The sequence below is a fragment of the Alosa pseudoharengus genome, unplaced genomic scaffold, assembly GCF_046254945.1.
Source record: "Alosa pseudoharengus isolate Yale_2024_CS ecotype anadromous, Long Island Sound unplaced genomic scaffold, YU_APseudo_1.1 YU_APseudo_1.1_scf_7, whole genome shotgun sequence".
NCBI classification, from domain to species: domain Eukaryota; kingdom Metazoa; phylum Chordata; class Actinopteri; order Clupeiformes; family Clupeidae; genus Alosa; species Alosa pseudoharengus.
The window spans coordinates 12442049-12458227 of record NW_027468859.1 but is presented as its reverse complement, the minus strand read 5'-3'; the positions used below and the strand labels follow the sequence as shown (position 1 = coordinate 12458227).

The following is a 16179-nucleotide window of genomic DNA, read 5'->3' as shown; positions in this document are numbered from 1 at the left end:
TTTTTGCTGTTAATTTGTAATTGACAGATCAATGTGTAAATTTATAAACTTCCTTAGGAGACATATTTCTACTATACCATGTGTAATATGTATATAATACCTGTAAATGTTTTGTGGATCACTTACTAAACATCAATAATTACAAACATCCTGTTTATATTAGTCAACATATTTATATTTATGACCTCTTTAGAAGGTACATATTCAAGTAAAGCAATAATTCAAAAACACTGTTTTGGGGACCTGAAATCATTGGGACACAATTTTTGCTCCTTTGTCTTTGACACAAATTTTGCAAACCCATCTCTTTAGCAGTTGTGTTTTTATCATAGATTTTTTTCTTTTGTGATCAGTATTCCTTCTTATTTGTATCTCTGTGCTTTTAAAAGGCTTTACGAACAAAACATGCAAAGGAGATTGCGAAAAATGTCTGGTTTTACATTTTTCATATTCTGTGTCATTTATTAACTTCACCTACGTACATATTGTTAATCAGTATCTGAATGTATTTCAATTCTAAGTTCTTGTCATCATTATTCAAATGAAATTCCATTCCCAAAAAGTATTAAAAACTGTCAATAAAAAACATGCTTGAACTGGACCAGAAACAATTTTTTTAGAGAAACAATTTTGTCAAATCTTAACATTGTAAGAATGAAAATAAACACAGAAGCTGAGAGAGGAGGGACGCGCTCATTGGTGATCATATCCTGGTGTAAAATGGCCAACATTCCACAGTGCTATGTGAGAGCTGTGTGTCAGTGCAATGCTAACAGAGTGCAGATCATTTACACCTTACATTAACATGCAATCTGGATAATCCTATTTGCATAAAGAGAAGTTCTCTCATTTCATCGTACAATAGACCAGAGTGCCCAAAAGCCAGGGATGTGTCTGATCATTTTTTGCATCGAAAAGTACATGTGAGATCCTCTGCAGGACTGAGAGTGAGACCCTATAGATGTAAGACATAATAACATGATTCAGGTTTCAGTCACAAAGTTACTGATAAAAGTGGGATCCTTATAATAATGCAATTCAGTGTCTGTATCTCAAAGACAGAAATGTAGCTTTGCTTCCAGAACCCTAAGGGAATGGGTTTCAACCCGGATAGGACTGATATGGAGTACAGTGCCATTGTATAGACTTTCACAGTGTAGAGGAGATAGGGGGCATCCGTGGCCTTCTGGTTAGAGAACAGACTTGTGACCGAAGGGTGGCCGATTCGATCCCTGACTGGTAGAAAAAATGTGGGTGAGGGGAGTGATTGAACAGCGCTCTCCCACATCCACGGATGAGGTGTCCTTGAGGAAGGCACCTAACCCCCAACTGCTCCCCGGGCGCCAGGATTAAGGCTGCCCACTGTTCCGGGTGTGTGCTCTTAGTGTGCTCACTGCTCTGAGGGTGTGTGTGTGTGTGTTTGAATGTATACTGTGTGTGTGGGTGTGTTGTACACTACACCCAGATGGGTAAAATGCAGAGAACAAATTCCTTGTATATGCAAGTATACTTGGCCAATAAACCTGATTTACTGGTACATTTATATTTTTCTTAGGAAGTTCTGAAGGGGAGGGAGCTTCTAGTGTGTTTTGTTTGGTCTTTGTTTCAAATATGATGTAAATTGCTTGGACAAGAAATATAAACAAATGCAACATCATCCAGCATTGAATACCAGCATTAAAACATTAACCACATAGTTCTCAGTAAAAATTTCAAGCTTTCGTAGGAAGCAGTCACAATAACTGTGTGATGTACTGACAAAGACCTACAGAAGCTAGAATATAGTTTTTTCTTTCTGCCGGATTACAAGCATCTCTGAACTGACCACATTTCAGCCCTCTAGGTCACTTGATATCCCTTAGAAACACAACTGAGCCCTAGCACCAGGTCTTGTGAAGCTGTGTGCAAAAGTTGATCAATATAGAATGAAAATATGAGTGCTTTAGACTATTATTTGCCAAGGTATGCCCATGCGTTTTGTAAAAAGCCTATGGATACTCCCCATAGGACTTTTTGTTATCCAAAATGCATACTGACAATCAAATGCTTACTGCACATGAACCCCTTTGTGTAGAAGCATAATCCTGGTCTCAAATGAAAGGTAACTTGAGGTTTCTTGTGGACTATTTAGATTGTATGTCAGGTGTTCTGATATAGACTGACTACACAAAATATGGAATAATTACAAAAAAGTCTCTATTTTTGTATTTACTTTGTTGGTTCAATGAGTGTGTATAAGATAGACTATACATCTGTACAACTAATATTGGATAATACAACATGTAGATTCAATTTCTATGGATTCTTGTAAATTTCAGTACCCAATATGATGCATCTACTTATTGTGCTGCAGCTACACTGCAGCCAGAAGTCAGGGTATCACCAAAAGCGGAGGAGGGGCAGGGGGGCATTTTGGATCAAATTTAATTGAGACATAATAAAATTAATCTGAGAATGTAAAGCACTATACAGATTGTACATGAAAAAAGTTGTCATTTTTGGATTCCCAAGAGTCAAAGCTTTGAAATGGTGTATAACATTACTATGCTACATTGCAATATGGTGCATACAATTGATTTAGAATGTTGGGGGAGGTGGGTAACTGTCCCGCCGGCAGGACACTTTAATATGACAACACAAGGTAAACTTTGCATCAAGGAAAACACTTTCCAACAAAATGGACCTAATGACTTAAAGCAGACTAGGCTGACACATGGCCTGTGATCGGTATAGGATCAAACGACGAATGTGGAATGGAAGGCAGGTGACGAGAGAAGAGAACATTTGTTATCTAAATGCACACCTGCAGACAGCTTGGTGGAGGAGTTTGTCCCAACATTTTTCAATGGTGAAGTTGATATTTGCATCTGTTCAGTTTTTACATTATTATTTTTTTAAATATACTCCCTTTAATTCCAATTATGCCATATATGTTATGAAATAGGCACAACCATCATACTCTGGTACAGTTGTTAATACTTGATATTAGTTATTACCTATGATGATCGACTGCCTAATACACGTACAAAACTGTAGCAACCACACAACAGTGCAGTGTTACATGGAACAGAAGAATGAACAGTAATCTGTTGTCTGATCCCAGTTTTATTGTCAATATCTCTTTTCACAGGGAATGGGGGTGGAGACACTCCAGATACCATGGCAGGGTGAGAGGTCAAACATCAACTGTTGTCCAATCATGGACCCGAGAGAACCGACGGACAAGTGATTTGAACCAATGGCCTGCCGTTCTAACAGTACTACATCAATTACACCACTTTACTACACAGTGAAATAACATGCAATGTTGTCTGTGTTTGTAGCAGTAGCCGAAATGGTGAGCCCAGCAATATAAAGTAGACACAAGTATTTGCATGGAATGTTTCTACCCTGGTAGTTCCCGTCTGAACCATTCCCTTTAACCATTTAACACAGGTATATTTATACAGATATTTGAGAACGACAAATGTAGTATGCTTTCTTGGATAGGTCTCAATAGGTGGGAGTGCTGTAGGTAGCAACGGCAAGTGCTACTGTGACCAACATGGAAACTCAGTTCATCCCACTCCACTCCACTCCCCCAAAATGCACACTGTAAACAATACAGCAAAACAATTAAAGAAAACAAACATCACAGACTTGAATTTACACACAACATGAAAAGAGAAAATACTTTTTCTCATTTTTGATTCTTTTTGTTTTTTTACACAACACGTTCTCTGTTTGGCCTCGGAGGCACAGAAATAAATAAGACCACAGGACTTAAGCTTAAGCCCTGTCAGGAAGTGAGGATGACTGTGGAGGCAAAACAACAGAGGGCTACTCAAAGAGCATGTCCTCATCGGCCTCGTCGGTCAGCATGTTAGAAGGCTCTGCGACGGGCCCCAGCTTTGCTAGCCGTGCGGCGATCTCCTTCTCCGTTCTCTCGCGCTGCTGCTTCTTCTTCTCCTGGATCTTTTTCAGCCTGATGACCAAACCGGAACAGGCCAGAGCAGTTGAGCACAGAATGACTCACACACAAAAACACCATTCCTGAATAGTTCCTTAAAAAATGACACAATAATGACTTCTGTCTTTGAGTCATCTACATATGATGTACACCAAGTCACCAAAAAAAGCTACCATGAAGCACAACTGAGGCATAGGAACACAATGGTATTGTCATTGTGTTGAATGTAGGACACAGTAACTACACAGGAAAGTCCCGGAAAAGGAAGTCTGTAACAAAAACTTGGCCACCGCCTACACAAGAGGATGTAGCGATCATCAGCACTGTGACATGCCCCCTCACCTGTAGAACTCCTCTCGTTCCCTCTCATCCAGCTCAGTGACGATGTAGGTCAGGGTGCGCTCAATCCTGGGAATGATCACTGTGGGTAGGCAGACAGACAGGAAATTGTGGGACATGTCTGGACCGAGCACTAGAAACACACAGGTGTGTTTTCTGTCACAGTATTACATAACATTCTACAACAGTTATAAAGTTGTTGTCAGCTACATTGATTAATGACTGCAAGCAGTAAGTGCAGATTGTGTACTGATTGATGGGAGGGAGTTTTACCATGCTCAATGGCATTGACACGGCGGTTGGTGATCTTAATGGCTTCATCCAGTGTGACAAATGATGTCTGTGGACAAAGAAATCTTCACATGTTAACAGCCACTCACAATGGAGTACCGAAGCCATGATGTAGCGTTGTTAAGGCTGTAATTTCACTGGATCTAAACTAATTAATCTAACCAGAGTGGTGACCAAAGTGGTGGCTTTCTTAATCTATTTAAATAATTTCACAATGTTTCCAAGACGTTAGTATATATTTTTTACACTGTAGGAATCACATACTACAACATATATTCGTACCAAATCAAATTCATACCGATCAAATTTGTGACTACAGAGTTTTATTTTAGCATGGGTTTCCTCCGTAAAAGAGACCTGCATATACAGTAATTTCACAGCATGCAGTTAAAATCCTTAAATTCAGGGATGTCAGGGCTCGAGATTAATGGTTGCCCTTGGCTACCAAATTCTTACAAGTGGCAACCAGATTTGGTTGGCTTTGGCAACCAAAACCTCATGCGTGGTTGCCAAGCTGGCAACCACCTTTAACGACTTTTGAAAGTTAACGTTGAGCCCTGACGGACGTGTCATGGCTTTATTTCTGAGGCAAAAAACGTCACTCCAAACAGCCGTCAGCATTTGATAAGACGTGAAATATCCACTGGGATTTTGTTTCTACTATTACACCTGACAGGAAATCTGTGTTATGTGGTTGTCAGGTAAAACACTTGGCTATAGCCTACATTTATAAACCATTTATGAGGTAGAAACGATGCCACATGTCTAAATGCAATATTGTCGATGCCACTTCAGAAGTTTGTTTAGATCCAGTGACACTGCAATCATGGAAACGGAACATCACACTTCGGTACTCTATTACCTGGAATTACCTGATTTACTAAACAGTGATGGGACAGGAAATGTATTGTGAGAGATAGGCACCCTCTACCTGCAGGGAGGCCAACTCTACAAGCAGCTCCACAGCTTTGGCATAGTTCCTCTTCAGACGAGACAGCTGCTCTCCTCCCCTGGCCAGACCGGTCAGCTCATAGCCTGGGATACAAGTGAGACGATGAGGTTGATAGAGTCTACACTCTACAAAGTGAATTAGTTGGTTTGCTGAACTAAAAAATATCAAGTTTTGTTGTATTCAAACCAGCAGACCTAGTATGGGTCTTTCTTTAAAGGATAATCCTAATGGCACCTGTCATTTGTAAGTATTACAATAAAGCACAATTTGATGATCCACAATCAGTGGATATCTTGTTATGATCTTGTAGTCTTTGTGAGAGATTAAACCCCTTACTGTCTCCTCCTTCCTGGTAATGCTCAAACACTGGGAGGGTTACACCTGAGAAAAGAAATGGATAGTACTTTAACACACAACAGTTACGAGTTAGTTAAGGAGATGGGTCTTTGGATTATTTTGAAGAATGTCATTCTGTTAAATTATTTGCTGGAGGGACTAGCACGTCTTCAAGCTGGACACCTCCAAACCACATTGTTTCTGTCACAGTTATTATGTGGGTGATGTGATTTCAAAACCAACCGGCAACATTGTCCTTCTTTGCTCGAACCTTCACCTGGGCTTTATTGACATTCTGAATGACTGTAGTGCTGTGGAGACAGTGGATCTCATGAGCATATTAGAGAAACGCACTGTCAAAGACATTTTCTTATTTAGGGGTCTGCTCCTTACCTGAAATCCCCAGCAGCAAATTTGGCCTCTGCTAAGGAGAAGGCAGCCTCTCTCATGACCTCTCCCATCAAAGTCTTAGTCTTAAGAGAAAGAAAATTAAATTACAATTAAATGTATTACGCATGGAGGTGCAGATGCCATTTAAGAGAGAAAAACAACTGTTTACAAATTAACTTAAGCTCCACCTGCTTCTCTGACTAAAAACACATATACAAAAAAACACTGCCTTAAAATACAGGGTTAATTGTCACGATTGTAGGATTTAATAATATAGAGGTCATAGATAGATATATAGATAGACAGATAGATAGATACTCATTGATCCCCTAAGGGAAATTCAAGAACTCATTTCAGTCTGCTTCCAAATGAGGGGCCAGTTAGAGCACATTCTCTGGCAGTTTTGTAGTAGTGCAGTGCACATTTGCAGTTTTCTGTTATGTTACCTCAATAATTTTCCTAAGGATCTGTCTAAAGCGCATGGCGAGGGCATCGGCCTTTTTCTTGAGCAGGTTCCTGCCGGTTTGGGCTCCTTTCAGTCGGGCCTTCATGATGGTCTGAGCCCTGTAAATCAGAGAAAGATGTCATAACAACAGTGCACGCGTTTGAACAACTACCACGTACCATGCCAGTTCTATTACCATTAGTCTATACAGAATAAATGTTGTCTGCGTCATTCATCATTTGGTCACATGTAATGTCACAGAGGATCGTAGCCTGGTAGTCTAGGAACGACTTGACAGTAGCATATTACACATGCAGATAGGCACAGCCAAAAACTCACATGACTAAAACGTCTTCCGTTTTTCGAAGAGACTTTAGGCCAGATGATATTTATGTACACTGACTGTCTCGTATTAGTATGATGACTAACTGATGACTGAATTAAAACAACACAAACCATACCATACAATTATTCGGTTATTTTCGATATATTCAAGTGACACATTGCGACTGATTGACAAGCTAGCAAATGATTTACTGTGTCTTTATGGAAACTAACAAGTCCTTTACAGTGAACATGTGCTTTACTTGCTATTTGCAGTACAGTGTATAAAGACAATCGCCATACTTTTACATTTACAATGTAATATGATTAACGCGAATGAAAAATAACACTAGTTAACCTTGCATCAAACTAGCAGGCTAACGTTAATGTAGTCAACGATACTTACATTCTCGATGGGAAAACATCGATACGGTCTTTACTCGACATCTTTTCTTCGGATTACCTACAGTAAACTAATCCGATGGGCTCCAAAAGTATGATATCCTGATATTCAGAGATACTATATCGCAGATTGATATTATTTGAAATGCTCTTTCTCTGTCGTGATCCTCAGTCAAGCAGTAGGGCAAATAAGATCAGCTGATACCTAGTCATGTGACACAAACCCGTGGGTTCCCTGACAGCAGGATGTGAATGTATCTGGAAGAAGTTAATTCACAGCACACATTTTTTTTATCTGCCTGTGTATGATACAAAATCAACAAATTTGTTTTGTATACCAAAGACGTCCTGGCAAGGAGAGGAGCATTTTGAATGCCGTAGGCATACTAAGCCTTGTGTAATATGTCTGATATTATTATTTAAAATACTTTTCCTCATTTGACTATTCCACACAAATGTATAATATAAGAAGATATGAGCATCTTCGTGTCAATGATGAAAAGAATGGCAGAGCCCATTTACCCCTAGGACACCTATCAGAAACATTTCTTTGGTTTATGGATTGCAGATTGCATCAGCGGATGGAGTTAGATGATGGACTCAGGTCATGTGGTATGGAATTGCTTCCGGGTGAACTCTAATGTGGTTCGGTGTGGATTGGTGACTTGGATAAATTTGAGCAAAGTTGAAACCAATTACTGCATTTCAGTGGATACACATCACAGGAACAATCCACCGAATTAAAAAGACTTCCTTGTTTAGTAACTATAAAGTAAAGGTGAGTTCATCGGTAGAAAACTTAATACAAAACACAGCATTCTGTCGACGAATGAAAGGTGCGAGGCTAACACTAGCTAACGTTAGTCTGCATGTGCCGCATGACAGTGGGAAGTAATATAGTGAAGCAGATGGTCCGAAAATCCGAAGTAAATTGTACACGATCTGTATGAATTACCAGTGAGGTTGGACCTTACTGTTTGTAAACATATTGTTGAGATGATATTAGGGATCATACACTTTGTAGATATAATAGTTTGTGAATTATCTGAAAGCTAGCTAGCATACTTGGGTGGAGTGGCTAATATGTTACTCCACCAAGCTGTACTTAGCTGAAAGGCTAGCTGGGCAGCTATTTTTACATTGATAAACGTCACTTAATTGTGTGGGGAAACTGTCGGATATATAGTAATTCTCATAACAGGGGTCATTGGTTGCGTCTTGGGCTGTATTGTTATGAGTTGCATCAGCGGATTGACTTAGAAGATGGACTCATTAGTCAATAGGGGTCATAGGTTGTTTTGGGCTATTAACTACATACATGTCTATGTCGCTTGTGTCTCCATGCAGCGATGCCGGGGCTTAGTTGCAGGTTTTACCAGCACCGGTTCCCTGAGGTGGAGGATGTCGTGATGGTGAACGTGCGTTCCATCGCTGAGATGGGTGCCTATGTCAGCTTACTAGAGTACAACAATATTGAGGGCATGATTCTGCTCAGTGAACTGTCCCGTCGACGTATCCGTTCCATCAACAAACTCATCCGCATCGGTCGCAATGAGTGCGTGGTGGTCATCCGAGTGGACAAGGAGAAAGGTGAGCTCACTTCTTTCACCTAAGGCTGTGGACTGTTTGACGTGGTTAGTAGTCTCTAAGTGATGTTTTCCTGTCTTAAGGCTACATTGACTTGTCCAAGAGAAGAGTGTCACCAGAGGAAGCAATCAAGTGTGAGGACAAGTTTACCAAATCTAAGACAGTAAGTCAAGCAGTCAATGTACCAGTTCATGTTGTCCATCCAACTCGAGCATGGTTTTCTGTTTGGCTGAGCATGGTGTAATCAAAATATTTCCTTAGAACATCCTTGTAGTTCAGAAAAGATGTAGATGAACCTCTAAGTTCAAACTCATGATTGGTGCCTCAGCATTCCATCAGATACACCTACACACATCAGATTCATAACTTTTTGTGACACATGACATAGGAATAAATTGATACATTACTGGTATATGTTGCATGAATTACATACAACAATCAGTTTGTGTTGCATGCATGTGTTATTATTCCTTTGAAAGATGTAGTGAATAACAGGATGTGGTACTGCTTTGTTAGTGCAACACTAAGTGCTACTCGCATAGAATAGAATAACAGGTCAAGCCAGGTCAAGGGAGGGAGAAGAGGGGTAGTTGGGATGGGGAAGAAGGTAGTGGGAAGCACTGGATAAAGCATGTCCAGCTGTTAGTAGTGCCAAGAGAGGTGGTACTCTCATAAGAGATGGGTCTTCGGGACATTTCTGAAAATAGTGGGATGCCCCTCCTCTGGTAGGAACTGGTAGCACCTGGTAGCACATTCCAGGATGTGGTATACAGGTTTAGACAAACTTGATCTAACCTTAGCTCTCAGCTCAGTCCAATTGTATTGGATATGAGTAAATGACAAATCCCAAAATGAAATCATGATGTACTAGGCCAAAGGATTGTGAGTTTGTAGAGGTACAGTCGACAATTCTGGCCAAAGGCTTTTGTTATCTGAGCTCAACAGGCTGTGAAATTATACCCCTCCCTTCTGTGCAACTGCAGTAACATGTTGATGGGCTGTAATTGTGTATGGGTCTTAAAAGCACGATTTTGCATTGAACAAGCTAGACGTTCACCTGTGTTTCAGGCTTTGGTAGGCCATCTTTTTTATGAAAGTGTCTTGCTGAGCGTGGGCTCTACTCTGCTGTGTTGTGTGTTTGTGTCCATCCCACGGGGTGCTCCATGGTCTGACCACTGGTACAAGTGTGTGTGTGTGTGTTAGGACTGTATAGGTGGGAATGTGTGTTTGTTTGTTTGTTTGTGGTCCATAAAATGATGAACTGCGTGCTCATTCTGTGCAGGTGTACAGCATCCTGCGGCACGTGGCGGAGGTTCTGGAGTACAGCAAGGACGAGCAGCTGGAGAGCCTGTACCAGAGAACCGCCTGGGTCTTTGACGAGAAGTACAAAAAACCTGGCTATGGTGCCTACGATGTCTTCAAGCAGGCTGTGTCGTAAGTATTACACCTGATCCACACTAGATGAATTTGGGTAGTGTTGATGGTTATAATAATAATAATACTAATAATAATAATATTTTTGATTTGTGAAGCACCTTTCTCAAACCCAATGTCACTCTGCAGGGGAGCAAATATTCTTATCTATATTCCATGCAGTTATATCCATAAATGAGTACTCCTGCCGTTCTCCAGACAGTATATGTTCATGATGTTGGATGCTTATTGAAATTCATTTCAGGGACCCCGCAATCCTTGATGGACTGGACTTGACGGAAGAAGAGAGGAAAGTTCTCATTGATAACATCAACAGGCGACTCACTCCCCAGGCTGTCAAAATCAGAGCAGGTAACACCAAACATCACCATCCAAAAATGTCACAAGCATCTAGTGGCAGTGTGGTTCTCAACCTGTGTGCTATGGAATTTTGATGAACCCAATGCACTTTTACACAGGCTTATAAAATGAGCCAGAGCGTTGTTTTAAATGAATCAATGACAGCTTCTAAATCAAAACAGTTTTAAGTAGTCATAAAGTGGTTGTTATAAAGTAGCTTAATGGACTATAGATTTATTACGCAGCTCAGTCAACATCATATGAGCATATGCCTTTCACTGTGGTCTCAGCCTCACTCTGAATAGAAAAAATGTGGGCATAATAATGATAATAAGATACTTTAAAAAGGAGAGGGCACAATGTGCTCCTCATGGATAAGGATTGCATTGGCCGTCCAAGGTTTACACGTGTATGAACAATGGGACAGACTAGTGAAACAATGGTAATAATGAGACACCATGATTAATGTTGTGTGTGATATCTTGAGCTACTGGGACCCTTGGGGATCAATAAAGTATCTATCTATCTAATCTGGCTATAAAATTAAGAACTTTACCTCGAATAAATCAACTATAGCAGAGTATTGGCATGGCATACGAGATGAGAATTAAACCAGTAAACCATAAAGGTAAATGTGACCATTATTTATTTCTTAATGAGATATTCCTTTTTCTCATAATACATTTGCTTTCCTTCAAGGTTGGATTTTTCCTCATTGTTTTCATTGTGAGATTACAATAAATCACCAAAAGATTATTTTTTAAACCAGTTTTTAGTCAACTTTGCCAAAGGTGCCATTAATTCTGGAGGGTACTGTAAGTACTGATCGGTGTGCCCTGGCATTTTGGTTTGACCTTTGGTGTGCCTTAGCCTCCAAAAAGTTGAGAACCTCTGGAAACATCTAGGGAACTTGTAGCCTAGAAATAGATAGATAGATAGATAGATACTTTATTGATCCCCAAGGGGAAATATAGCCGCAAGCGGCAATGGCGGGCCCGAGCACCTGCGGGCCGCAACCCATGACATTTCAGAATCCAACAAAGCACCGACGTGGTGCATTTGTAAAATGTACATATTTGATATGTGTGTTATTTGTTTTTGCATGTTATTTTCTGGCACATTTACTTGCTTGGCCAGGTGGGGCAATATGCAAGGCAGGCCCATTGTGTGTCATCATAATCATAATATATATTAACCTGAGAAATTTCAGATTATTCATTTTAAGCAAAGAACATTTTTGATACACTTTTTGGCCAGATGGTGGCGCTATATTAGGCATGTGAATTACACATGTGAATATCATCACAATAATGATATCCAATATTTTGTAAAGTTTCAGATCAACCAATAAAGGCATTACCAATTTCTGGCACATTTTCCTGCTTGGCCAGGTGGTGGCGCTATGCCAGGCAGGCCCATAGGGTGTCTGGATATCATCATAATTATAATATCTATTAACCTGAGAAGTTTCAGACCATTCATTCAAAGCATAGAGCATTTCTGGCATATTTCCTGTTTGGCCAGATGGTGGCGCTATGCTAGGCATGTGAATTATATGTGTGAATATCATCACAATAATGATATCCAATATTTTATAAAGTTTCAGATCAATCACTTAAGGCATTGTCCATTTCTGGCACATTTCCTACTTGGCCAGGGGGTGGCGCTATGTCAGGCAGGCCCATTGGGTGTCTGGATATCATCATAATCATAATATCTATTAACCTGAGAAGTTTCAGACCATTCATTCAATGCACTGTGATTATATGACACATTTCCAGTTTATATGGTGAGATATTAAAATCATGACATATTACAACATATCAAAAATCCCTTCGCAATTTAACATCAGCAACATCTTGGCATAATGTTAGCCAAATTTCACATGAATCCGGCAAACCGTCTAGGAGGAGTATGTTAAAATTGATCATGTAACATCAATGTAATTGCCATTCTTTCTGTTGCCAGGTGGTGGCGCTATGCCAAATATACATCATGGGCATGTGAATATCATCACTACCATGGTATTCAAAGACCTGTGAAATTTAAAACATTTCAAGCCATGCATGGTGAATTAAGACACATTTATTGTTAACGTGGAAGGGTATTAAAATTCATAGTTTCGCCATTTCATCAAATTACAACATATCAAAAAAAGCTTCACAATTTAGAATCAGAAGCATATTGGCATCATGTATACCAACTTTCACATGAATCGGATCAATCGTCTAGGAGGAGTACATTAAAATTGATCATGTCCACAATGCACAAAATCCCAATTACCTCACTTCCTGTGGGCGTGGCTAATGGCATGTTAATGCAAAAGTTGATTGTTTTTGGGAGTTACACACACCCACCAAATTTGGTGTGTGTATCTAAAACTATATTCCAACCACAAGTCACAGTGACATAAGGGGGCGCTATGGAGTTCCTGGGCCAAGCCCAGTGCCAAGGCTTTTCCCCTGTGTATTCATGGTACCTCTTGACGTGTGTGCCAAATTTCATGCGTTTTCACCGATGGGAAGAACGTCTTCTGGCATCACAATTCATCACATTTTAGTCCGCACAAAATCCCAAATACCTCACTTCCTGTTGGGCGTGGCTAATGCATTGTACATACGAAAGTTGTTCATCTTGGGGAGATACACATACCTACCGAATTTGATGCGTCTAGCTGAAAGTATGTGCCAACCACTGCCTCAATCACCTAAGGGGGCGCTACTGAGTCCCTGGGCCACGCCCAGGGCCAAGCTCTTGTACCTAACTGCTTTGCGTCACACCTGATATGTGTGCCAAATTTCAAGCGTTTTCGACCATGTTAACCACCTCAAAAAAGGAAAACGCTCTGAGACAAAGTTAATAATAATAATAATAATAATAATAATAATAATAATAATAATCCTTACAAAAACAATAGGGCCTTGCGCCCTTCGGGTGCTCGGGCCCTAAATATGACCTGCTTGAAATCCACAATCAAGAGAGAAATCCTTAGCATCATAAAAAAAGTCTGCTGATCTGTATGCATGTTGCTCGCTGAGCTGGTGTGCCAGTCCTTGTCCTTGGAATGCCTGAACTTGTCACGGCTGCTCTTGCTTGACCAAATGCACCCAATTCATCTCATTAAAGGTATTATAATTACAGAGTGAGTTTAATCAGGTGTGCTGATGCAAAGAGAGAAAAGGTAAACATGTAGAGCACTGGTCCTTCAGGCATCGGATTATTAAACCCTGCGCTAATCAATATCTGTGGTTTCCTGTGTTGGTTGAACTGAAGGTGTACTCCCTCAAGCTTTTATAAGATATTTACCCCCCAACCTTGCTCCGACTGTTTCAGATATTGAAGTGGCATGTTACGGGTATGAGGGCATTGATGCAGTGAAGGAGGCTTTGAGAGCAGGACTCAACTGCTCCACAGAAGCCATGCCAATCAAGGTAGGAGGCATCAATCTCCTGCATGTCTGTCCTTTAGGTGGAAGTCTTGTTCTTGAACAAACATGCTTTATTTCTGTGTAATGTTACTGTGGTAACTTCAGTATGTGTGTACTTAGTCCTTGAGCTAGACCTCATAAATTTGATCAATCTAATGTCACCAAAATGAAAAACAAAAAGAATTTTGAACTTGACTTTATCTAGCATTAGGGTTTCTGTACTTGAGATGTATGAAAATTACTGCATATTTCAGTAGATAATGGATCATTTACATATTAACAAAAAATATGGACTTAATATAAGTATAAATATTGACTTCACCTGTAATATATCTTTGCATAGACATGGATAGGGTGATAAATCACTAGCTTATTTTCTAAGTCTAGGGTGGTATACCTTGCCAGAAATCACTGAGACTTATTCCCCTCAGATAGCACCAACCAACCCCTCTGGCTCAATGATTATATCATGACTGTGGAGTTCTTTCATGATGTACTTTGCAGACTGCTTCCATGACTCATGATTCTATTTATCAATGCTTAACCTCCAGATTAACCTGATTGCACCACCGCGGTATGTGATGACCACAACTACGCTGGAGCGCACGGAAGGTCTGTCTGTGCTCAACCAGGCCATGGCTGCCATCAAGGAGAGGATCGAGGAAAAGAGGGGCGTCTTTAACATTCAGATGGAGGTAGATGACTAGAATATTCTGTCCAGTTTTGTGAGTGTCTACTCTGGCACCAAATGATCTAGCTGAACTTTTAAGCAAGTAACATTAAAGTGGGTGATAGTGGGAGGTATTAAAATAAGGGTGATGGGATCTTTAAAAACAGTTTGTTTGTACTCATTGTTTCCACTTCATGTTATGATGCCAAGGCAAAAAACGTTGAATGCCATCTCTACTGCACAGATCATTTTGCCTCACATTTGCTTGTTTTTGCATGCCCATAGCCCAAGGTTGTGACTGATACAGACGAGACCGAGCTTCAGAGACAGCTGGAACGTCTGGAGAGGGAGAATGCAGAGGTGGACGGTGACGACGATGCAGAGGAGATGGAGGCGAAGGCTGAAGACTGACCAAAGCGAACCGAAACAAACGCGATGCAAGAAACATTTGGAGAGAAGGGGGACCTGCCCACCGCCCAACACACTCATCGACCTTTCAAAAATAAGAACTGAGTTTTTTTTATTCTATTACCCATTCTAGACCGACGTGAGATTCACCTCATAAACCACTTCAGGACATCAGCAAAATCCAGACATACATATGCTATTTGGAGAGATTTGATAGGATAATTTACTGCCCTTAGATACAAGATACAAGTAAACATTACTCTACTCAACAGCAGTGGCCTTCAGTGTTGTGTGTGCAAAAGTGATCCTCGCATCCTCACCTTCCTATACATGTGACCGTGAGATGGGGAGGATGTGAAGGGGTTTAAACTTCTGTTTAGACCAGCCTTCCGGCCCTATAACGCATTGTAAAATCTGTGCATGTATATAGGGTGGTTTGCTCTTTTTTGCTCATATGAATTCAATAAATAAAACATTCGATATGACTGTCATTTGTTAGCAAAGGGTATTACGGCTAGTGATGGGCAAATTAAGCTTTGGTGAACCACTAAACCACAGCAGTGTGAAGCTAGCGACACTAATGAAAAAATCCAATATGGCTGCCACATGTAGATTTTTCAACATAAAAGTCCTTACCCAAACCAGTATATGTAACCAAAAATATTGGTCTGCTAAGGACTTTTATGTTGAAAAATGACAGTGTGGCAGCCATCTTTTTGCTTTTCACCTAGTGTCGCTAGGTTCACACTGCTGTGGTTCAGTGGTTCACCAAAGCTTCATTTGCCCATCACTAATTACGGCTCCTACACACAGTTGCGTGCATTGCCGTGCTGGAGACGCATCCCATTCACTTTACATGGGCTCACGTCATCCGTTGCCGAACTGA

At 40.4% G+C, this 16179-nt stretch overlaps 2 protein-coding genes across 2 annotated transcripts; one reads left to right on the top strand and one right to left on the bottom strand.

Annotated features, from left to right (window-relative positions):
• Positions 1–3087: 3087 nt before the first annotated feature.
• On the bottom strand, positions 3088–7650 carry atp6v1d (ATPase H+ transporting V1 subunit D). Its single transcript, XM_076271791.1, has 9 exons — positions 7433–7650; positions 6704–6821; positions 6261–6340; positions 6111–6178; positions 5868–5912; positions 5511–5614; positions 4562–4628; positions 4292–4370; positions 3088–3964 (listed from the first exon to the last, which is right to left on the bottom strand). The coding sequence occupies exons 1-9, from the start codon at positions 7471–7473 to the stop codon at positions 3820–3822; spliced, it is 747 nt and encodes a 248-aa protein (XP_076127906.1). The 5' UTR covers positions 7474–7650; the 3' UTR covers positions 3088–3819.
• A 389-nt stretch (positions 7651–8039) lies between these two features.
• eif2s1b (eukaryotic translation initiation factor 2, subunit 1 alpha b) lies at positions 8040–15773 on the top strand. Its single transcript, XM_076271790.1, has 8 exons — positions 8040–8206; positions 8776–9018; positions 9099–9178; positions 10298–10449; positions 10694–10800; positions 14122–14219; positions 14767–14910; positions 15171–15773. The coding sequence occupies exons 2-8, from the start codon at positions 8778–8780 to the stop codon at positions 15294–15296; spliced, it is 948 nt and encodes a 315-aa protein (XP_076127905.1). The 5' UTR covers positions 8040–8206; positions 8776–8777; the 3' UTR covers positions 15297–15773.
• The last annotated feature ends 406 nt before the right edge of the window (positions 15774–16179 follow it).